Source organism: Neovison vison, chromosome 2 (assembly GCF_020171115.1).
Source record: "Neovison vison isolate M4711 chromosome 2, ASM_NN_V1, whole genome shotgun sequence".
NCBI classification, from domain to species: domain Eukaryota; kingdom Metazoa; phylum Chordata; class Mammalia; order Carnivora; family Mustelidae; genus Neogale; species Neogale vison.
This window is the reverse complement of record NC_058092.1, coordinates 29,055,537-29,078,904: the sequence shown is the minus strand read 5'-3', so window position 1 is coordinate 29,078,904 and position 23,368 is coordinate 29,055,537. Positions and strand designations below refer to the sequence as shown.

Here is a 23,368-nt window from a genome sequence, read left to right as displayed (position 1 = left end):
TTGCTGCCAGTCCCTGTTCCTCACTGGCAGATAGATGCACGTTCCAGTCACGTGACCTCTTCTCCCTGAGTGTCTTCGCCTTGTCTCCCCTCTGTGAGGGTCTTCCTCTGTGTCCAAATTTCCCTTTTCCCAAAGGACATCATTCATAGTGGATGAGGGCCCACTTGAGTGACCTCATGGGAACTTGATTACCATTGGGAAGACCCTAGTTCCAGAGGAAGTCACATTCTAGAGGGGCTGGGACTTCAACATTCTTTTTGGGGGACACAATTCAACACAAAATAACCCTGACCAGATATAGGACTTAACAGAATTTTTCTCCTACTCTGTGGATTACCAGTCACATTCTTAAAGAATTGAGATATAATTGACAAATAATATTCATTTGGGGTGTGACATCATGATTTCTTATTTGTTGTGCAATGATTTTTTTATATGTTGTGTAATGATCACTGTAGGAAGTCTAGTTAATGTCCATCACAGCATATAGTTAGATACTTTTTTTCTTGTGGTGAGAACTTTTAGGGTCTACTCTCTTAGCAACTTCCAAAAATGCAACATGGTATTTTTTGAAGAAAATTTTATTTAGGGGCACCTGGGTGGCTCAGTCAGTGAAGCGTCTGCCTTCGGTTCAGGTCATGACCCCAGGGTCCTGGGACTGAGTCCTGAATCAGACTCCTTGCTTAGCAGGGAGCCTCCTTCACCCTCTCCTCCCAGCTGTGCTCTCTCTCCCTATGTCAGTCTCTCTTTCTCAAATAAATAAATAAAATCTTTTAAAAAGATTGCTGCTGAGCTGGGAGCCCAACGTGGGACTCTATCCCGGGACCCTGGGTTCGTGACCTGACCTGGGTCTCTCACCTTGAGTCATGTCTTTTGAAGCTCTGAATTTTACGTTTTGGTGAAATCTTGGGTTGCCTGTGCCTTTGGTTTCCTATCTAAGAAACCACTACCTGGTTCACGGTCATGAAAATTTAGACCCGTGGTTTTGTTCTCGTAGTGCTGTTTTGCCTGAATTTATTTTAGAGAATGTGTTTCAATTTCTGGATGATTTGCTTTTTGTTTTTTTTTTTTTTTAAAGATTTTATTTATTTATTTATTTATTTATTTGTCAGGGATAGAGAGCGAGCGAGCACAGGCAGACAGAGAGGCAGGCAGAGGCAGAGGGAGAAGCAGGCTCCCTGCCGAGCAAGGAGCCCGATGTGGGACTCGATCCCAGAACGCTGGGATCATGACCTGAGCCGAAGGCAGCCGCTTAACCAACTGAGCCACCCAGGCGTCCCTGCTTTTTGTTTTTGTTACTGATTTTACTGCTAAGAGAAAGAGGTTTGTACACGTTTTCCTTTTTAAAGTCACCACTGAGGTTATCTTGGTTGTGAAAGGTAGGGTCAACATTTTAATTGCCTCCTGGCTCCTTGAAGGCGATGTCTATCATTTCCATGCTGTACGCTTGCTCTCGGGGTTTCCATGAATCAAGTAAACTTACTCTTCATTTCTACTGCCTTCTTCTTGTCTACCCGATGTTCCCATCCTGCATGTGATTCGGTCAAAATTCCTTATGTTTGCAGCACCTTTTCTTTTAAATATTTTGGTTTTGCTAATGCACCTGTGGTTTCCCCACAGGCCTCGCTCACCCTCTCTACTTGTACCCACCCCCATCTTTTTTTCTTCTCCACCTGTTGTCCCTTGGTGGCCTTCTGCTCCCATTTTCAGGAGTCTGTGTTTTCTCTCCTCTCCTTGCAGACGCCAGACAATCCCTCACTTGTTTCTCTGTCACACTAAATCCCTTGGAAGAAGCTGCTCCTCCTGGAGCTTCAGAATAATTTTACTGTTCATTTATTCTGAAAGGTTTTCTTCACAAGCCCGATTTCTTGGTGTTTTCTGTTTCCTTGTTCTTGAACAAGGAGATAACTAGTGTCTGCCAAAAAAGCCCAATGTGCGACTTGTCCCCTGGGTTGGTTTGTAAGGCTTTCAGGTGCAAGTAATGATAAATCTCAATCCAGCTAGTGTTCACCTAAAAATGATTTCTTAAAAGATTTTATTTATTGGGCGCCTGGGTGGCTCAGTGGGTTAAGCCGCTGCCTTCGGCTCAGGTCATGATCTCAGGGTCCTGGGATCGAGTCCCGCATCGGGCTCTCTGCTCAGCAGGGAGCCTGCTTCCTTCTCTCTCTCTGCCTGCCTCTCCATCTACTTGTGATTTCTCTGTGTCAAATAAATAAATAAAATCTTTAAAAAAAAATAAAAAAAAAGATTTTATTTATTTATTAAGAGAGAGAGAGAGAACAGGGGAGGGGCAGAGGGAGAGAGAGAGAATCCCAGGCAGATTCTGTGCTAAGCACAGGGCCCCACACGGGGCTTGAGCTCATCACCCTGAGCCAAAATCAAGAGTTAGACACTTAAATGACCGAGCCACCCAGGTGCCCCCTAAAAATGCTTTCTCAGCTTACCTGTGGATGGAGGTAGAGCATGGTTACTTCAGCAGTTCTCTAGGGTCCTCAAGAACCCAGGTACTTTCTGTCTTTCTATACGCCTTCCTTATCACATTGCGCTGACTCCCTCATGGTGGCAAGTTGGATGCAGCAGCTCCGGACATCGCATCCTTACCATCCAGAGCAGAAGAAGAACTGTTTCTTCCTTGTAGGTGTCATTTAAGAGCAAGAAACCTTTCCCAGAATCCATCCTCCCCTTAGCTGATTTCTCTCGTGTTGGCCAGAACTGGATTACAAGCCTGACCCAGTCACTGGCCTAGAAAATGAGTGTGTGCAGATATCGTAGAACAATCAGAATTCACCTGAGTCCCATGGGGGGGGAGGAGACAGTATACACTTAATCAAAGGTTGGGCTCCACAGGCAAGGAAGGGGGACATGGCTGTTGAATGGTTTTCCAGCAGCATCTGCCGTGCTCTTGGTCCTGCTTGGACACTGGCCGAATTTCCTCACTGATCTGCAGCGGGAGAGCAGGTGCCTGGGCTCGGTTTTCAGCTCCATTCTCAGGATTTATCAGGCTTTCATCTAACATATCTCGTGGGGTTGAAATGGAACCTTCTCCTACCTCTGTATCCCGGCCCTCTGATGCTTTCAACAGACGTAGTTCCAAAAACGGACATTCCTAGCCTCTTCCTATCTGTGCTGTCTGTCTGTATCTGCAGGGGGTTGTGTCTCCTCCTCAGATGCTTTCTCACTCCTCCCCTCTTGAACCCATGTCTTCTCTGCGAGCTACCATCTCCAAGTAGATTTAGGCTGAGAGGCACTCCTGGGCATAGGGAAGAACACTTCTCCTCTGGAGCAACCATGCAGGAGAGTGATGGCTGTGCATTGTCCGGTTGACAAAGACCTTGCCTTTTTTGAAGGGTCAGACAGTGGGAGGAGGGATAAAAGATCTTTCAAGTTATTTTTAGGTTGGGAGGCAGGGTCACTCTGTGGGCAGCATAACCTGGGGGTCCACTACAATTGCACTTCCAATCTAGTTCCACTGGTTTTTCTCCCGGGTGGAGCTGTGCCCCTCCACCCGCCTCCCCCATTCTGGCAATCAGCCGTCAAGACTAGGTTATGGCGACGTTCTGGGTTTTCGACTCTTTCTGTACCTTTATGTTTGAGTTAGAATTTGGGAGAGATGGGAGGTGGGGACTGCTAGATGGTTGCCATTTAGAACTAGAAGCCATGTTCATGCACTTTTTAAAGAGTGAGTGACATACATCCTGTCTCTCCTTCCTTGGCCCCTTCCCCCTGGTATCTGCTTCCCTCAGTCCCCTGCAGTCACCAAGACCCTCCACATCGTTAAAGCCAGAGGGCACTTTGAATGGCGGTCTTACCCTGTCTCTTCTCAGCATAGACACTGCCGCCCGCCACCCACAGGTTGTCGGTTAGCTTGCACAGCATGCGTGCTCTGTGTCGGGTGTTGTTGTTCTTGGTTGGTTTTTTTTTTTTAAGTTTTTTTTTTTAAAGATTTTATTTATTTATTTGACAGAGACAGAGATCACAAGCAGGCAGAGAGGCAGGCAGAGAGGCAGGCAGAGAGGGGGCGGGAAAGCAGGCTCCCCACTGAGCAGAGAGCCCGATGTGGGGCTCGATCCCAGGACCCTGAGATCATGACCTGAGCCGAAGGCAGAGGCTTAACCCCCTGAGCCACCCAGGCACCCCTTTCTTTGAAGATTTTATTTCTTTATTTGAGAGAGAGAGTGAGAGCATAAGAGGTGAGAGGGGGAGAAGGAGGTCAGAGGGAGAAGCAGACTCCTTGTGGAGCTGGGAGCCAACCCCACACCGGACTCGATCCCGGGATTCCAGGTTCATGATCTGAGCCGAACCAACTGAGCCACCCAGGCGGCCTCTGTGCCAGGTATTGTGCTAAGGTCTTCATGACTTCATAAAATTCTCACAGCCTGCTACTGAGGTCCTCATTCTTCCCATTCTGCATGCGAGGAAATAGAGGCTCTTGTTCATGGACCAATAGCGCGTGACCAGAAGAGTCAGAAGGGAACCTTCTTAAATGCTCTTTTTCCTGGGCTTCTGGGATCTTATTTGCTCCTGATTTTCCTGCTACCTTTCTGGATCCTCATTTTTGAGCTCTTCCCTCTTCCTTTATGTGCCTCTTGAATTACATGCTTATTTCCTAAATGCTTTTCTTTCTCTTTCTCTGATGGCTCTTGGGTCTCCATCTCATTCCCAGATGATTTCTGTGAGCCCCGAAACCACCTATCCAGCTGCCTGTCCGGTATCTTCTCTTGGAAACCCCTCTGCTCAACACACCTAAAGTGAGGCCATGATCTTGCCTCCCAGTAACTTGGTGGTCCCTGCCTCAGATCAGGCATTATTACAACTTTTTTTCTTTAAATTCAGTACTGTCTATTCAACATGATCTAGACTCATGGTTCTCAAAATTGTCTGCACATTGGAATCACCGAGAAGATTAAAAAAAGAAAAAGATACCAATGCCCGAGTCCCTCTCTACAAAGATGATTTCATTGTTTTGGATTGTGTGATCTGGGCATCAATACTTTTTTATTGTAGGGGGGAAAAGCATATAAAATTTACTACCTTAACCATTTTTAAGTGCATAGGATGCAGTACTGTTAACTATAGGCACATCCTTGTGCAACAGATCTCTGAACGCTTTCATCTTGCAAAACTCATACCCTGTGCCCACTGAACGAAAACTGCTCCTTGCCTCTTCCCCTCCATTCTACTTTCTGTTTCTAAGCTTGAAGACTTTAGATGCCTCATATAACTGGAATCATGTAGTATTTGTCTTTTTTTTTTAAAGATTTTATTTATTTATTAGTCAGAGAGAGAGAGAGAGAGCGAGCACAGGCAGAGAGGCAGGCAGAGGCAGAGGGTGAAGCAGGCTCCCTGCCGAGCCAGGAGCCTGATGTGGGACTCGATCCCAGGACCCTGGGATCAGGACCTGAGTTGAAGGCAGCCGCTTAACCCACTGAGCCACCCAGGCGTCCCATATTTGTCTTTTTGTGACTGACTTATTTCACTTGGTGTCAAGTTCATTCATGTCATAGCCTGTGATAGGATTTCCTTTTTTTTATTAACTGAATAATATTCCATTGTGTGTCTATATCACATTTTCTTTTTTTCCCCCTCCAGCTTTATTGAGGTATAATTGACATGCAACTTGTGTAAGTTTAAGGTTCCAGTGTGATAGTTTGGTGTTTGTATATATTGTAGAATGGTTACCATGATACATCTGTCACCCCACAGAGTTACCTTGTGTGTGTGTGATGAGATCATTTTAGATCTCTCTTATCAATTCTGAAGGATACAAAACAGTATTGTTGGCTAGAGTCCCCCTGCTGTATATTAGATCCCTAGAACTTTTTCAGCTTCTAACTAGAAGTTTGTATCCTTTGACCAACTTCTCCCATTTCCCCCAACCCCTAGCCTTTGGCAACCACCAGTCTACTCTCTGTTTCTATGAGTTTGGCTTTTTCAGATTCCACATATAAGTGAAAATGTACAACATTTGTCTTTGTCTTTCTTATTTCACTTAACGTAATGTCCTCAAGGTTCATCCATGTTCTCGATGATGACAGAATTCCTTTCTTTTTTATGGCTGAATAGCATTCCTTTATGTATATCATTTTCTTTTCTTTATTCATTCATCCATCAACAGATACTGAAGTCATTTGCATATTCTGGCTATTGTGAATGATACTGCAGTGGACACGAGTGTGCAGATATCTCTTCAAGATAGTGATTTCATTGTCTTAGGATACATACTAGCAGTGGGGCAGAGGGAGAGGGAGAAGCAGACTCCCCACTGATCAGGGAGACAGATATAGGGCTCTATCCCAGGACCCTGTGATCACGACGTAAGCCGAAGGCGGACACTTAACCAACTGAGCCACCCCAGGTGCCCATGTCTCTCTACCTATTTTTAAATTGGGTTATTTGTGGGGGCTTTTGTTGAGTTGTAGGAGTTCTTTATATATTTTAGATATTAACCCCATATCAGATATGTGGTTAGCAAATATTTTCTCCCATTTCATAGGTTGCCTTTCATTTTGTTGATGGTTTCCTTTACTGTGGAGATGTTTTTAAGTTTGATGTGGTCCCATTTGTCTATTTTTGCCTTCGTTTCTTGTGCTTTTGGTGTCATAGCCAAGAAATCATTTCCAAGTCCCAACGCCAGGAAGTTTTTCTATGTATTTTCTTTCTTTTCTAAAATATATTTTTAGGGGTGCCCAAGTGGCTCAGTGGGTTAGAGCCTCTGCCTTTAGCTCAGGTTATGATCCCAAGGTCTGGGATCAAGCCCTGTGTCAGGCTCTCTGCTCACTGGGGAGCCTTCTCCCCCACCCCCCTCTGCCTGCCTCTCTGCGATCTTGTGATCTGTGTCTGTCAAATGAATAAATAAAATCTTAAAAAATAAAATAAAAAATATTTTAAAAATTTATTACTTGAGAGGGGAGAGGGGAGAGGGAAAGGGTGAGGGAGGGAGAGAGAGAATCCAAGCAGACTCCTGGCTGAGTGCAGAGCCTGTTGTGGGGCTCAATCTCATGACCCTGAGATCTTGACCTGAGCTTAAATCAAGGGTCAAATGCTTAACCAACTGAGCCACCCAAGTGTCCCTTAAATATATTTTTATTATTTCAAGTAGGCTCCATGCTAGACATGGATGTGGGCCTCAAACTCACAAACTCAATCTCACAACCCTGAGATCAAGACCTGAGCTGAAATCAAAGAGTTGGACACAAGGGCACCTGGACACAGATGACTTCACCTCAGGTCATGATCTCAGGGTTGTGACACAGAACCTGTCATCGGGCTCTATGCTCAGCAGGGAGTCTGCTTAGGAGTCTCTCCTCTCTCCCTCCCTCATCCTCTGCCCTTCCCCCCATGCCTCCCCCCACTAAAATAAATAAATAAATCTTAAAAAACAAGTAAGAGTCAGACTGAGCCACCTAAGCACCCCTCCTCTATGTGTTCTTCCAGGAGTTTTATAGTTTCAGGTCTTACATTTAGGTCTATAATTTATTTCATGTTAGATTTTGTATGTGGTATAAGGTAAGGGCTCAACTTCATTATTTTGCATGTGGATAATCAGTTTTCCCAGCACTGTGTTGAAAAGACTGTCCTTTCCCCATTGTGTCAACTTGGCACTCTTGTCCAAAATCATTTGGCATATGTGAGGGTTTATTTCTGGGCTCTCCATTCTGTTCAGTTGGTCTGTATTTCTGTTTTCATACCAGTATCAAACTGTTTTGATTATGGTGGCTTTGTAATGTTTTTGAAGTCAAAAAGTGTGAGGATACTAGCCTTGTTTTTCTTTTTCTTTTTCAAGATTATCTTGCTATTCCTGATTCTTTGATTTTCCATATGAATTTTAGGATTTCTTTTTCTATTTCTGCAAAGAACATCTTGGGATTTTGATGGGAATTGAGTTGAACTTGTAGGTCACTTTGGGTAGCACGGACATTGTAACCATATTAAGTGTTCCACTCTATAAACACAATGTCTTTCCATTTATTCGTGTCTTCTTTAATTTCTTTCAGCAATGTTTTCTCATTTTTCCTTAACTTTATTTCTAAGTATTGTATTCTTTTTGCTACAATTGTAAATGGGATTATTTTCTTCATTTCCTGTTCTGATTGTCCATTGTTAGTGTGTGGAAACACGGCTGATTTCTGCGTGTTGACTTTCTTTCTTTTTTTTTTTTAAAAAAGATTTTATTTATTTATTTGACAGAGAGAGATCACAAGTAGACAGAGAGGCAGGCAGAGAGAGAGAGGGAAGCAGGCCCCCTGCTGAGCAGAGAGCCCGATGCGGGGCTCGATCCCAGGACCCTGAGATCATGACCTGAGCCGAAGGCAGCGGTTTATCCCACTGAGCCACCCAGGCGCCCGACTTTCTTTCTTTCTTTTTAAATTAACATATAATGTATTATTAGCCCCAGGGTTACAGGTCTGTGAATCGCCAGGTTTACACACTTGCGTGTTGACTTTATTTATTGCATCTTTGCCGTCTTTGTTTAACAGTTCTAACGGTGTTTTTGTGGAATTTTTTAGGATTTTCTATGTATATGTCACCTGTGGAGTGAAATAATTTTACTTCTTTCTTTCCAGTCTCAGTGCCCTTTATTTCTTTCTCTTGCCTAAGCTCTCTGGCTAGGACTTTGGTACTATGTTAAACAGAAGTAGCAAGCGTGGACATCCTTGCCTTCTTGGTCTTGTTCTTCAAGGGAAGGCTACCAGTTTTCCACTTTTGGGCATGCCCGCTGTGGCTTTTCATACATGATCTTTATTAGGATAAGGCAGTTTCCTGCGGTGCGTCCAGTGCATCCTAGTGCGTCCCAGACGCGTCCTAGTGCATCCAGTGTATTACCTCTTTTTTTTTTTAAGATTTTATTTATTTATTTGACAGAGAGAGATCACAAGTAGGCAGAGAGGCAGACAGAGAGAGAGAGGAGGAAGCAGGCTTCCCGCTGAGCGGAGAGCCCGATGCAGGACTCAATCCCAGGACCCTGAGATCATGACCTGAGCCGAAGGCAGCGGCTTAACCCACTGAGCCACCCAGACGCCCCAGTGTATTACCTCTTAACCAGACCGTTAGAATAGCAAAGTAGGTTGTTTTTCTGCCTCCTATGCTCTTTAACGTCTCCAAACCACAGAAAGTGTAGAAAGAACCTGGGGGATTAGAACCAGCCACCACTAGGGCAGCTGGAGGGCAGGGGGTGGGCAAGAAGCAGGTGGCTTGGCCTTTCCCCGCTGCAGAGACGGGGGAAGCTGAGAGCTGCGAGGTGAGAGTGGTCTCTCTTGCCTCGCGTCTCAGGACACCACAGCTCAGGCCCCCACAGCTCAGGCCCCGCCCCTCAGGAGCCTCCGGCCTCGCCCCGCCCCTGGCCCCGCCCCACTTCCTGCATGCCCCGCCCCGCCCCTCTCCCTGCCTGCCCCGCCCTTCCAGCCCCTACGCCGGCCCTGTCCCACTGCGGGATCCAGTGGAGAGCCCCGCGTTACTTACTTTCAGCGCCCTGGGAGGAGGATGAGATCCGCAGGGACCGAGTGGAGCCCCAGAGTGTGTCTCTGTCGTGGCGGGAGCCCATCCCCGTCGGAGCTCCGGGGGCCAATGGCACGGAGTACGAGATCCGGTACTACGAGAAGGTGAGCGCGGTATGGGCGGCACCTGGGGCTGGGTTCTGGGGCTGTGGTCTGTCTCCATGCAGCTGCTTCCTTACCTACCATCTCGCCGCAGAAGTCCTCCTTACTTTCTTCGTGAACATATCCACCGACCTTCTAAGGCCTGAGTTCCTTCCTGTCCCCTCCACTCCGTGCCTGGACCCCAGGGCTCCTCCGCTGTCCCCTGTCCCCGCTCTCTGCTCCATTGTCGCCGCTTTTGCCTGGTGTTTGCAGTTGACTCAGAGCGTTCCCTGGGGGCTGATCCAGATCTTGCTGTGGCCAGACCGAAGACATAGAATTTGCAGCCCCTTTTAAGAAAAAGAATGCAGAAATACCATACTGGAAACAAATTACAAAATGTCTGACCTAGGTCAAGTAGTCCACTGGAACTTAGGTGCTCCTAATATTTAACTGCCTGCTCTCCCGAGCAATGCCTGGATGGATGAATTCTTGTTACAGTTTTACTGACATACCGGATGTGTAACGCATGGTTTACAAATAAGAAGAAAAGATACACAGTGTCCTTATTGTAAACTGCATCTAGGTGAATGATCCGTATAGGAGGTTTTTGCCGATTTTTTCTGACTGCTCCTATCTGTTGTCCATCTGTGGTTGCAGTTCAACCTTGACTTGACAAATGGAACGATGTCCCAGTCCACTATCTCTTTTCCCCATAAATGCATTGTCTTTAAATGTGATTTGTAATCTGCTGTTAAAATGTTTCTCACCTTGGTGCAAATTTTATTCATTCAAGCGAAACCTAGCTTTCATCTTCAGCATGTCATGTCAGAACTTCACTCACCCCTTAGTGACTCAAGGGACTTCTTGGCTGAATCAGATAATAGTTTTTGGATACTGGAAGTCTACTGAGAGCTGTGGGTCAGGGGGTGGGGGGTGGGGAGTGAACACCAAAGAGGAGGGGCTCCTGAGTCACTGCTAGGTGATCTAGGGGATGGGGAGCCACCCATGGAGGAGGAGGACGAGGTCTGGGCTAAGAGGGTGAGCTTGGGTTGGTCCATGCAACGTCCAGGGAGTCCCTGGTATATCTAGGTGGGTTTGGGGGTCTGGACACTCAAGGGAGAGGCTTGTCCTGGAAAAAGAGAGGTGGGGCCTTTCAGCATAGGGCTAGGAGCTGATCGAAGCCAGGGACTGGAAGGGAAGGCCAAGAAGGACCATGAGAGTGACAAGAGCAGCAGAGACAGAGCCCTGAGGAGCACTGAGGTTAGGAGACAGCAGAGGAGGACACGGGGAAGGAGCTGGGCACGCAGTCACTGCTCACAGAGGGCTCACTGAACTGACACCCCCGGGGGGGGGGGTCAGATTATGAGACAGAGTCCCAAAGCTGAACTGGGTGGGCGCTCCAGACCCCAAGGGGGTATGAATTTGCAGGGAACTAAAACCCTTGAAAAGAGGAGCCTGTGCAAAAGCAGCTCGGTCTGAACGCCTTCCGGGGCATCGCAGATCCACGTCCTAGAGGCACGGTGCTGCTCATCTGCCTGTATCTGTGCACACCAGTCCCTCATCCCCTGCTCAGGGGCTTGCTCAGGGCATCTGATGGCTGCTCTGCCCTGCCCCTGCCCTTCCAGTCTCACTGCCTTTCCCTGGGTCGTTCAGATACCTGGAAGAGAGATTCCAATTGGCCCAGTTTGGGTCCGAGTCTGCCCCATTCCTGAATACTATGACCAAAGAACAGGGCCACATGATAATCAGCTGTGGGCACGACGGGGGCTCTAATAAGGTGGGAGGGTGGGCAGAGATGAAACAATGGCCACATCTCCAGTACATGCCATTATCAGACGTGCTGGGGAGCAGTATGACATAGAGATAAAGCACGGGGCCCGAAGGAATCAAGACGGTGTCGCTCTGATCCTTCCTTGATGTGACCATCACCTATAAAAGAATGAAATGCTGCTGTGAGCACTGTAGGTAGCGAGGCCTCTGAAAGGGTCTAGCACAGCAGCTGGCAGTGAGCCAGCCCTCACTCCATGACAGCTGCCACTGTCCCCGCTGTCCAGCCTCGGGCGAATCTCTCCACCCCTCTGTGCCCGATTCCTCATCTGTGAATCCGTGCCTTGCAGGACATCGTGAAAACCAGATGACAGAGAGAAGGAAAAACTTTGTGAGCTGACAGGGGCCAGGCAGGTGTCAGGGGTCATTCCTCTGAGGTATCAGCTCCAGTTCACCCTTGGGACCTTCGGGCCCTGATGTCCGTCCCCAAGAAGGGGGATCTAGCATCGTCTCTAAAGTTTCTCTTACTGTTCTTAGCCAGAAGTACCACTGAGTGTAGGAGGGAACTTGGGTGCAGAGAGGGGTTGGAGAGCCTGTGGAAGAAGCCTTCGGGGTCCTCCCCACACGGTCCCAGTTGTGCTTTCCCAGTTGGTCCATGCTCGCCTCAGGGCACTTCTCAAGCCCCCAACTCCTTGCCCCGCATTCTTCAAGGAGCTCAGGTCTGGTGCTGGATCTGGGCCTCACTTCTTGGTCCTTCCTCAGGGTCAGAGTGAGCAGACTTACTCCACGGTGAAGACAGGGGCACCTGCGGTCACTGTCACCAACCTGAAGCCGGCTACCCGCTACGTCTTTCAGATCCGGGCGGCTTCCCCAGGACCCTCCTGGGAGACCCAGAGCTTCAATCCCTCCATCGAAGTGCAGACCCCAGGGGAGGGTAAGTGATGTGTATGCGGGGAAGGGTTGGGTAGGGAGACCAACTGGGGATGGGGTGGTTGTCCGTGCAATTAAGGGAACCTGCAGAACAGTTTAATTACAATCTAAATAATTTATGAATTTGGAATCCACCACTGAGGGCCTATTCAGTGACATGAATTAAATGTGGGGGCCTGTCCTGGGGGAGCTCACGGGGAGGGGCTCGTGAAGAACCATAAGCAGTGTCTCAGCTGGGGTCTCCCAGCCTCCCAGGACCTCCCGTGTCTTGTAGAAACAACCCGTGCCCTCTCCAAGATTCTCGGCATTTTCCTTGGGAGGAGCTTTTGTCTCGTGGACACTCCTTGCTCCAACGGGTAAATTCTTTCCCATTCTGCTTCCTTCTCTCTGTCCTGACGGAGATTCAGACGTGGGATGGGATGCCGTCCCTTTCCCCACTCGGCCTCAGAGTGAGAAGCACACTTCACTCAAGCTTGGGGACACAAAGGAGTTGCACCAGAGCAATAAACAAAACAAAACAGGGCGAGCTGTGCACATTCTCGGGTGTGGGAGGGATTTGTATGGTATGGGAACCATTTCTCCAACAAAGCTGTTACCAAGACAAAACAACAAAACAAAAGCTGAACATCAGATACCCTGATTCTAAACCAACTCTGGCTTGTGCCCCCACCCCACCCCACCCCCCTCTGTGGTATCCTGCTATCCGCTTCCTCCCTTCCCCTCCCTCCCCTGGCTCCTCTCCCCCCACCACCCCCAAAGTCCCTTTCATGATGAGAGATGAGCAGCTTAGCTGTGGCTTGGGCGGTTTTGCCTGCTGCTAACCCTGCCCTCGGGGTCTCACCTCTATCTACCCTGAGCAGTTCACGAAAAGTATTTTCCTGGACAAAGGCAGTTCCCCCTAAGAGGCGTTCTGACACCAGCTGTCAAGATAATAATTCTTTCCAACCTGCTACACGAGTCTAATCCAAGATAGGAAGAGCTCGGAGCCCAAAGGGAGGTGGAGATAAAATGTGGAGGGAGTTTGGGTTCTGGGAAGAGAGACAGCACTTCCTGCTCGAATGCCTGTCTGTGCCAGGCCCCGGCCAGGTGCTGGCAGGAGGAGATTAGAGCTCTGTGTTGAAGGCTGGGGAGCATTTGAATGTGTGGAGATGGGCAGGGAAGGCACGTGGGGTAGACGAATCCATCGGAGCAAAGGCTCACCGGTTTGGCTGGAGTGAGTGCAGTGGAGGCGGGAGCTGGGATGGGCTGATGATTTCTGTTCATTTGGTGCTTCTCAGTGAGTAGACCCTGCTTGGTCCCCCGGCCTCCTTGGCTGTTGCCCAGGCTCTGGGGGAATTGGTCTCCCAGTCTGCGGAGCTCTCCTTCCGCTGAGCTGTGACCCTGACTCAGGAGCACGACGAAGGACCCTGTATCAGCTACCCATTGCTTGTAACAGATTACCCCAAAGCGAGTAGCTGGGAACAGCCAACACTTGTTCTCTCATAGGTTTTGTGGGTCAGGCACCTGGGTGCTGCTTAACTAGGTGCCCCGGGCTCAGGGTCCCTCCTGGCTGTGGTCCCTCAAGGCTCAGGTTCTCGCCGGCTCTTTGCCAGAGGCATGAGATTCCCTGCCTCTTGGGCTTCTCCCTAGAGCTCCTCGTCACCCAGGAACGCGATTCTTTCGGAGACTGTGAGTGAGAGAGAGAGAGGATGCCCAGGACAAGCCGCAGTCGCCTGTCTGTGACATCCCGCCCCTTCGGAGGCATTCTCTTCATTAGAAATGAGTCCCTATGTCAAGCCCACGCTCAAGGGGACGGAATACCAGTTGGTGGGGAATCCAGAGGGCACATCTCGGACGCAACCTGGCACCACCGCCCTGTCTCCGTTTCCGTGTCCACGTGGACATCTCATTTCAGACACTTCTCAGCAACTCCGCCCGCCTCTGTCCCGGCCAGACCTGGGTCCTGTTCCCACCTCTGGGAACCATGGGCTCTAAAATCCCCTCATTGACCTTGGCCTTGTTGGCCTGTAACTCTCCTTTCCTCCTCTGTTTCTTGTCACTTGACTGTGACATCCTCTTTACAGGCCTGGGGATCCGACCTCCTCTCCCAGGCCGTGAGCCCCTCCTGGCCCCATGTCGCCCCGGCCACTGCGGATCCTCCCCAGGGAAATGCTCTCCAGCCATGTGGGTCCCCACTCCCTGGACACTGCGCTGCAGCCGCCCTGCTCATCCCAGAGCCGGGAGCCGGCCTGAGTCCTGTGTCCCACACCTCGCCTAATCTCAGCTGAGTCTCTGGGGCTGTGCGGCATCTCCCCCACTCTAAGTAGTTTTCCCAAAAGGCCTCCTCTCTCAGGCACTTCCTGTCCATCCCTGCTCCCGACAGATGCCTTCATCCCTTTCCCCTCAGGCAGGATCTCTGTCCATCGTTCCCTGTCACCCTTAGGACGAAGTCCCTGCTCCTTGGCCTGGCATCCCAGGCCTTTCAGGTGCTGTCCACCCCCCACAACCCCATTCCCTTTTTCCTCCTACTTCCATCCAGCTTCACATCTGGCCCCTCTCAGCCCCCACGCGGTCTGTTTCCCAGCCCCACGGGATGGCTTGCATTTTCCAGACCCAGCTTGTGCTCCCGAGCAGCACCAAGACCGTGCCGAGCTCTGAGGCCCGGTGCAGATGCCACGGCTCTTCTGTGAGGCCTTCCTCACTGGCTTTAGGAGGAAAGGAGCCTGTCTCTGCTCAGCTGTCCGCTTCTGTTTTCGTTCTACAGTTCGGAATCCTGTTTCTGTCTCCCCCACTGGTCTGTACACTTCCCCGGGGCGGGGATTCTGACTTAATCATGTCTGTCTTCTGAGGGCTGGTGGCAGCCTGTCATACAGGTTGAGTGGAGGGATGGACGGATGGATGGATGGATGGACAGATGGATGGATGGATGGATGGATGGATGGATGGGATTGGGAGTCTGGGGTCCTCCTGGCCCCTCTCTTGGGGAAAGAGTTTGCAGTAGAGGCTTTTGGAATCAGGTTCGAATCTTAGGTTCACCACGTATTAGTTGTGGGACCCTGGGCAGATCGTACAACTTTTCTCAGCGTCGGTCTCCTCGGCTGTAAAATGGAGATACCACTACCTTACTGGCTGGTTGTGACCGCGAGCGGTGTCATTTAGTTAAGGCACGTGGCACAGTATCTTGAATGGAGTAAGCGTGCATTCGGTGTTTCCTTACTGTGATGCCAGCCGGTCTGGATGGGGCTGGGGAGCTGCAGGGAGAGGCTCTTCCTCCCTGCAGAGCTCCATTAAGTCAGTGCCACGGAAAGGCACAAAGGGAGGCCCAGGCGTGCCTGTCTGGACCCCGGGGTGGGGGGGGTCCTCTCTCTCGCAGAGCTGGACTGCAGAGAGAGCAGGAAGCTCCGGGTGCCCCTGCGGGCCCTCAGGGGCCTGGGGCAGGCCCTCTGCCTGCCTCAACCTTGTGCTTTACCCCCAGCTGCCTCAGGGTCCAGAGACCACAACCCTGCGGTGGTCGTCACCGTGGTGACCGTCTCAGCCCTCCTTGTCCTGGGCTCCGTGATGAGCGTGCTGGCCATGTGGAGGAGGTAGGTGGCTGGTCCCAGCCGAGCTGATTTCCGGTGGGGGGGGGGTCGGGTCCCTGGGCACCCTCACATGCATCACAGTCCCTCTGTCTGTACCTGCGTTTGCACGTGTGCAGATCTGCGCACGCAGACATCTTGCTGTGTAGACCCAGGCTGGGCTGGCGAGCTCGCAGCCCCTCCCCCCACTTCCCGCTCCTTGCGGCAGCAGCCGGCACCGCAGCTGGCTCAGCCGCTGGGGGATGAAGGGGATTTAGCTCCTTAACTCATTAAATGTCAGAAGGCATCACTGAGGATGGAATCAAGCCCCGGCTGCTCCAGTGTGATTAGGATTCTCCTGAGGCGCTCAGAGGCCCCCAGCCCCGGCCCGCAAGGGATCCTGAGGCCCTTTAACACGGGCAAGGGGAAGAAAGGCAGAAATTGTGTGTGGGAGGGGGGAGGACAGGGAGGGGAACGCATACACCAGAACCCCCCACCCCCACCCCCAGCAGGAGGACGCTTGCAGGAGAGTGGGCAGAGAAAGGGAATGGGAGGAGGGGGAAGGATGTGGAGCCTGAGTTTGGTTCAGAGAAGATTCCAGTTCTTTTTGCACGCGGCAGAAACCTCATAGAATGTATTTCCGCCTTCTCCCCAGGGCCACACTCTGCTGCATGCAGAGGTACGAGGCTGGGGCTGAGGTCAGCAGACTGGAGGGGTGGAAAGTCTGCATGTGACGGCTGGCGGGTGGGGGGGAGGCGGTGGGGGGTGCAGAGGAGAGTGATGGCTGCTCCGGGAGCTGCATTCCCAGCTCATCTCAGCATCCTGGAACTGCCTGTGGGCAGAGGGGCAGGGAGCATTCACACGGCACTGTTTTCTTGGCCTTGAATGGAGGGCTGAAAGGGACTGAGGAGGGGAGAGCCTTGGCCTCGGGGTCTGGGAGCCGCTCTGCCTGGGCCAGGATGGTAAGGGAGGCCCAACAGGAGTTGTGAGCTCCTTTCTGGTGCTTAGACGCCTGCACTGGACCTGTTAGGAAAATAGGACAGGATTGGATGGGAGCTGAGAGCCTCTTGTCCTGGCTGGGAGCCTAGGGACTAGGGGAGGCAGGAGGAGGATGTGGGACAGAGGGGTGTGAGGAGCACCCCTCTGGGGAGGAGCTGTGCAGGACAGGGTTAGCTGCCCAGGAGCACCTCGGAGCAGATGTGCGAGGGCAGGGAGAGTAAGCTAGGGCTCACTCTTAAAACCTGCTCAAAATCCAGGGGCACAGAAACAAGGAGAAGCTGCCCATCAGGTGCTGACGGGCTTGTCCAGCCAGCCGCACGTGCTGACTGCTCTTGGGGTCCCTGCTGTTCTTGCCCTCTGTGGGGTCTCCTCCCCTCCGCTCTCCCTCCCCTCCCCACCCTGACTCATCCCACTTCTCACCAGAGGGGGTTGTCCAATGGAAACCTCTCCGTTTCTCTGCCCCTCCTCCATCTAATCGGCCTTGCCCCCTTCCCCTCCACCCACCTTTCCTGGATGTTCCCCTCATTCATGGGAAGTCCAGTCACCACACTGGGTAACTTCAGTGACCCTTGGATAACCTCCCATCCCTTGGCTTCTTGGTCCTTTGACTTGCTCAGTCCCAGGGACCTTCTGTTCCGTTCCGCCTCCGCCTCCCTCTCCTGTGTCCTGCCATCGAGCTGGCCATCACCCCAAATACTGTGTCCGCTTACGCCCTGCAGGTGCGCTGGCCTTACGGCTTATCCCCTCGGCCATGATTGCTGCACCTGCTCCTTCGTGCATCCCCAAGCCTGCACACCTGCCTGTCTCTGTACCCATCCTCTCCCTCCCTCTGCTCTAGAGTAGGTGCCTTCCTCCCAGTCCTTCCTGCTGTGTTGCGTACTCTGCCCCTTCTCACCATATCAGGAGCCCTACTTTTTGTAACGTTCCCCTCTGCCTCACATAACAGCTGACATTTAGTGAGTGCTTTGTAAGCTCTGTGCAACCCTGCTGTATTGCTGTATTGGGCGGGGCTGTCTTTATCCCGATTTTATTAAAAAGAAATCTAAGCCCACCTAGCCCTGCTGCTACCAAGTGCAGGAGCTGGGAAGCCGTTTCCTGCATGAGGTTCCAGAGCCCGTGCTGCTAACCACCATTGTGACTACTTGAGCTGCCGTTCCCGTCCATATAGAAACATCTCCCTAACTGCCCCCTCCTCTGAGCCTCCATGCCATCACTCTCCCCTGTACCACTTTTTCTTTCCTTCCTTCCTATGCCATGGTCACCCCTGATTTTCCTTCTGCTTCCCTTTAACTTGTGATCTCCTCTGTGGCCTTTTTCTCCTCTACCCAGTCTCTAAATGTCAGGGTGCTCAGACTTGTCCACAGTCCCACTTCCCAGGCTCTGTCCTCTGCCTGAACGGTGCTCACAGCTCCCCAAAGCAGATGTCTTCTCCATCCGCCCCTCATTTCTAACTCCCTACTCCACACCCCTCCCTGCTCACCCTGTGAGCTCTGCAGATTCACACAGGCTCAGCGTGAGCCTCTCCTCTCCCCCTCCTGGTCGATGGCACCACCGTCCACGGCTGGGCAATCCAGAATATGAGAAGTCATTGCTACCTTCTCCTTCCCCTTTCTGCCTTCCAGCAGTCCTGTCACCTAAATGTCCCTTGAGTCCTCTTGCTTTTCTCCCGCTCCGTGCTCCCCCTGCATCCCAAGGCCCCACTGCCAGTTCCTGTGGGTGCAGCCCAGCAGGATCTTTCTAAAAGGCAGCTTGAGTCGTGGTCTCACCTGCTCAGCAGTGCCAGGGGCTCTCTTCTGGGCCAGCAAGGCCCTGCCTCAGTGCAGCTTGGGTTCAAAGTCAGGGGTATGGACTTGGGTGCCTCTGGAGTTGCAGGAACGTGCATTGCGTCTCCAAGTGAAAATAATTAGGAATGGGGATGGGGATGAGGGGTTAGGTCTGGGGTTAGGGTTCTATGTCAGCTGTGGGGAGGATCTTTCAAAACAGGACGGGAAGGTCCCTCCCCAGGGCTCAGATCTTCCTGGCTTTGAAGGGCTAAGGAGCTGCCATGCCGGGTGTGGTGAGATGGGTGGGGCTGGGGCTGCCTCCACCCAAGAATGCCTCTGTGCCTCCCCAGGCCCTGCCCCTATGGCAAAGGAGGTCAGGACGCCCACGATGAGGAGGAGCTGTATTTCCACTGTGAGTTGTCACTCGGTCCCTGCTTAGCCCTCTTCCTTGCTGTCCTTCATAACCCCGCCCCCTCTCCCACCCCTGGGCCACAGAACCCCTTTTCTCCACCACTCCCCACCCCCAACCCTGGCCCATTTCTCTCTCTGCATTCCAGTCAAAGTCCCAACACGCCGCACATTCCTAGACCCCCAGAGCTGTGGGGACCCTCTGCAGGCTGTTCATCTGTTTGCCAAGGAGTTGGATGCAAAAACTGTCACCCTGGAGAGGAGCCTCGGAGCAGGCAAGCTGGGCCCCCGGGAAGCCTTGTCCGTCCCAAGAGCCCCCTCTTCCCTACCCCACTTCTGCCCCCCAGGCCTTCCCCATTTCTGGAAGCCCTGCCTTCACCCCAGTCCCAGCTTGCCCAGGAGGCCCCAGCTCCACCCCAGACGGGACCTCTACCCACCAGGTTCCAGGGAAGGGGATTGTGGAGGGGGTCTGTGATCCTGCCTTCCTACCCTCTCCCCGACCCCATGGTCACCGAGACCTGCCCACCCTAGCCCTTTCCCCACTGGTCTCTGCAGACTGCTCCTGGCGGGAGTGTAGTCCTGCCATGGAGGGGCAGTGGGGAGGAGCATTCACAGACCTGGGGACCAGACACCCCTTAGTTCTAGTCCTGGCTCTGCCGCTGACCAGCTGTGTGACCGAGGGCACATGGCTCTCCTGCTTGGAACCTGTCTGTGAAATGGGCATGAGAACTGCCTCGTTGGGGGGACTGCGAAGCCTATGTCACATGGCTGATTCTCAGTTTACCGTGATTTGAACTCGGGAGCCCTGAGCCCCAGGCCAGAAATGGCCCATGATCCAGAAGCTGCTCTCTCTGCTGCTCACCGAGCCCAGGTTGGCCAGGGGGTGACCCCCAGGGGACTGTCTGAGGTGCTGTCTTCTCACAGGGCGGTTCGGGGAGCTGTCCCTCGGCTGCCTGCAGCTCCCTGGCCGCCAGGAACTCCCTGTGGCCGTGCACATGCTCAGGGACGGCTGCTCTGACTCCCAGAGGCTCAGCTTCCTGGCTGAGGCCCTCACCGTGGGCCAGTTCGACCACAGCCATATCGTGAGGCTGGAGGGTGTGGTCACCCGAGGTAGGGTCGTGTGTTCTGCAGCTATGTGGGTGGAAACAGGGTGGAAGGTGGGGTGCTCCTATGTCCCTAGGCCCTTTCTCCAGCCATGGGAGGGAGCTCCTGAGCTGCCCAGTATGGTGAGAAAGCCTCAGCTTTTCTTTCACTGATTCAGGGAGGCCCTTTTGACCTTGAATGACCTTTCTGACCTGTCATGATACCGTCGGGGGTGGATGGCTTGGACCTTGGGTGATTTTTCTTAGCCCACATATTGCAGCTCCTAAATCTTGGTCATTGTCCTCCTCCCTGTGCCCCCTCTTTTGTTCTTTGGCATAGAGGGTCCTGGGTTACGCAGGAGGGGGGCCCGGCTGGGGAAACTTCTTTCTGGCCATCCTGGCCCAGGCTGGGGTCCAGGTTGGGGGAGCATGTATGCACGCGGAGGGGAGCAGGCAACTTAGCGTGTGTGTCCCCCTGCCTGGCACAGGAAGCACCTTGATGATTGTCACTGAGTACATGAGCCACGGGGCCCTGGATGGCTTCCTGCGGGTGAGTGGCCTGGGTCTCCGGCTGGGGTTATTGCTCACCATGTGAGTCTTCATTCCTCACTTTTCTATTTGGTGGGACTTGTACTTGGCATCATTCCCTAAAAAGAGGCCCCTTGGCCAGGCCCACATGGTGGGTCCCAGGGCAAACCCAGAGATGGGTAGGTGACATCCCTGGGATCCCACAACCCCCAGAACTGAATGTTCCTCCCACAGCGGCATGAAGGCCAGCTGGCGGCTGGCCAGCTGTTGGGGCTGCTGCCCGGGCTGGCGTCAGCCATGAAGTATCTATCGGAAATGGGCTATGTTCACCGGGGCCTGGCGGCCCGCCGTGTGCTGGTCAGCAGCGGCCTTATCTGCAAGATCTCTGGCTTTGGGCGGGGTCCCCGAGACCGAGCAGAGGCCGTCTATACCACCATGGTGAGGATTCCCTTCTCCCAGGCAAACCTGCCCATTAGACCACACCAGGTCTCCATCACCCACTCCCGCCCTCCGCCCTGCCTGGTCAGGGCCCCTCTCCCTACAGCCCCGCCCCTCCCCCCACTTGGCCCCGAATAAATGCCGGTGTGGGCATCATTATGTGCCTTCCTGAGAGGTGCTGCTGGAAGGATGACAGGCAGGGCTGGATCTGGGCTCCACGGGGTGGGGAGGCCTGGGTGTGCTTGGGCCAGTCCCTTCCTGCCCCTGACCTGCTTGTGTGTCCGCAGAGCGGCCGGAGCCCAGCGCTGTGGGCCGCCCCTGAGACCCTTCAGTTCGGACACTTCAGCTCCGCCAGTGACGTGTGGAGCTTCGGTGTCGTCATGTGGGAGCTGATGGCCTTTGGGGAGCGGCCCTACTGGGATATGTCTGGCCAAGACGTGAGTGACTCAGGCCCCAACTCCCTGACTTATGCCCATTGACCCTTGACCTCTCAGCCCTAGGCCCCTCTTCACTGTCTCCTTGCTCCCTGTCCTGCCTGGTCACATTCTCCTGGGGATGGGATGCTGTGTGCATGTGCTGGAGGGACTTAAAGCTTCCCGTCTGCCTCTCGCCCCCATGGCCCAGGTGATCAAGGCGGTGGAGGACGGCTTCCGGCTGCCCCCGCCCAGGAATTGCCCCACCCCCCTACACCGGCTGATGCTTGACTGCTGGCAGAAGGACCCTAGCGAGCGGCCCAGGTTCTCCCAGATCCACAGCCTCCTGAGCAAGATGGTACAGGACCCAGAGCCCCCGAAGTGTGCCACAACCACCTCTCCCAGGTATAGCTGATGCCCCGTGTGTCCTGGATACACCCCCACCCACCCACCCCAACCACCAGATACAGCCAACCTCTCCCCTCGCCACGAGTGGCCTCCAACATGGCCTGAACATAACTGCCCCACCTGCCTCCACCTGTCCCCCACCCCACCTGTCCCCCACCTGTCCCCCCACCTGTCCCACCCCTACCTGCCCCACCCCACTTGTGCCCCCCAGCTACCCCCCTACCAGTCCCACCCCACCTGTCCAGGTAGGACTGCTCACGCAGTTGCCCTGGATAGATCTGCTGCTCCGCCTGCCTTAGACACATGGATATTGTCCTCCATTTTAGTCACTCTGTTTGTCCTGGGTTTTGCCTCACACGTCCCAGTAAAATGACCACCGACTGGGTGAATGCGTGTGGAAATAGTTCTAACAGGTTTGTAGTTGCAATAAATAAGTGAAGTGAGTATTGTAGTTGTCCCAAATATGACACGGGTCACCCCCAAAATCATCCTAGGTGTGTCCTATTCCCCAAGACTGTTCCAGATACTCCCAGTACCTTTAGCTGGCTCAGGTGCAACCCGTTCTCTGCCTACTTGCCTGCGTATCTTGAAACCCATCCCTGTTCTGATGATGTCTCATCCTCCGTGGGGCCAGGTCCGCCCTGGGGCTCGGTTGCTTTCCCCTTCTCCTGTCCTTTCTCAGCTGGCCTTTCCTCAGGAGGGTGGCCGGGTCTGCTGTTGACTGACCATAGCTCCTCTGCCCCCCAGACCCCCCACCCCCCTGGCGGACCGCGCCTTCTCTGCCTTCCCATCCTTCGGCTCCGTGGGTGCATGGCTGGAGGCCCTGGACCTGGGCCGCTACAAGGACAGCTTCACTGCCGGTGGCTACGGGAGCCTGGAGGCCGTGGCTGCCATGAATGCCCAGTGAGTCAGAGGAATGTGTCCGGGAGGCCCGAGCCTGTCCCAGTTCTGGGCCCTTCCCTGTCCCAACGGAGGGAGGGAGAGCAGAAGAGGGTTGGAGCCAGTGGGGTCTGACCAGCCCTTCTTTCAGGGACCTGGTAAACCTGGGCATCTCGTCGGCAGAACATCGAGAGGCCCTCCTCAGCGGGATCAGCGCCCTGCGGGCATGTGTGCTCCAGCTGCAAGGCCAGGGGGTGCAGGTGTGAGCTGCGCCGGCCCTCGGGGGCCAGGACCCCAGCCCTCACAGGGATCCTGGCCTGCCGCGCCCTGGCGGGGTTGGAGTGAGCGTGTGTTCCCTGCATTTGGGGCCTGGAGCGTGTCTGGGACCACAGTTCCCCTCCTTACACTGCCTACTCCTCCCATTTTCCCTGGTCTGGACCCCTTGGCTGACTCTGGCCCCCCTGGCCAGAGGGTTCATATCCCTGGGGAGAACCCCCGAGATAACACAGGAGAAAATGCAAGGTCCCAGAAACCATGCGGGTGGGACGGAGAGGGAAGATGTAGCTTTAAATTGCCTGGTTCATGTTTTCCTGTCTTCCATACCCACTGGGGCCTGGGGCCTACCCCAGTGGGTGCCCCTTT

General features: G+C 53.0%; 1 protein-coding gene across 1 annotated transcript in view; it reads left to right on the top strand.

Moving 5' to 3' along the window:
• The window catches only part of EPHA10 (EPH receptor A10), a 38,231-nt gene extending 15,083 nt beyond the window's left edge, over positions 1–23,148 (top strand). Inside the window, exons 6-17 of the mRNA XM_044237835.1 lie at positions 9,466–9,599; positions 12,105–12,276; positions 15,727–15,835; positions 18,921–18,982; positions 19,128–19,253; positions 19,903–20,088; positions 20,549–20,610; positions 20,823–21,026; positions 21,314–21,463; positions 21,651–21,844; positions 22,595–22,750; positions 22,878–23,148. Of these exons, the coding sequence (XP_044093770.1) occupies positions 9,466–9,599; positions 12,105–12,276; positions 15,727–15,835; positions 18,921–18,982; positions 19,128–19,253; positions 19,903–20,088; positions 20,549–20,610; positions 20,823–21,026; positions 21,314–21,463; positions 21,651–21,844; positions 22,595–22,750; positions 22,878–22,992 (1,670 nt within the window). The 3' untranslated portion in view covers positions 22,993–23,148. The remainder of the gene's footprint in view (positions 1–9,465; positions 9,600–12,104; positions 12,277–15,726; positions 15,836–18,920; positions 18,983–19,127; positions 19,254–19,902; positions 20,089–20,548; positions 20,611–20,822; positions 21,027–21,313; positions 21,464–21,650; positions 21,845–22,594; positions 22,751–22,877) is intronic.
• The last annotated feature ends 220 nt before the right edge of the window (positions 23,149–23,368 follow it).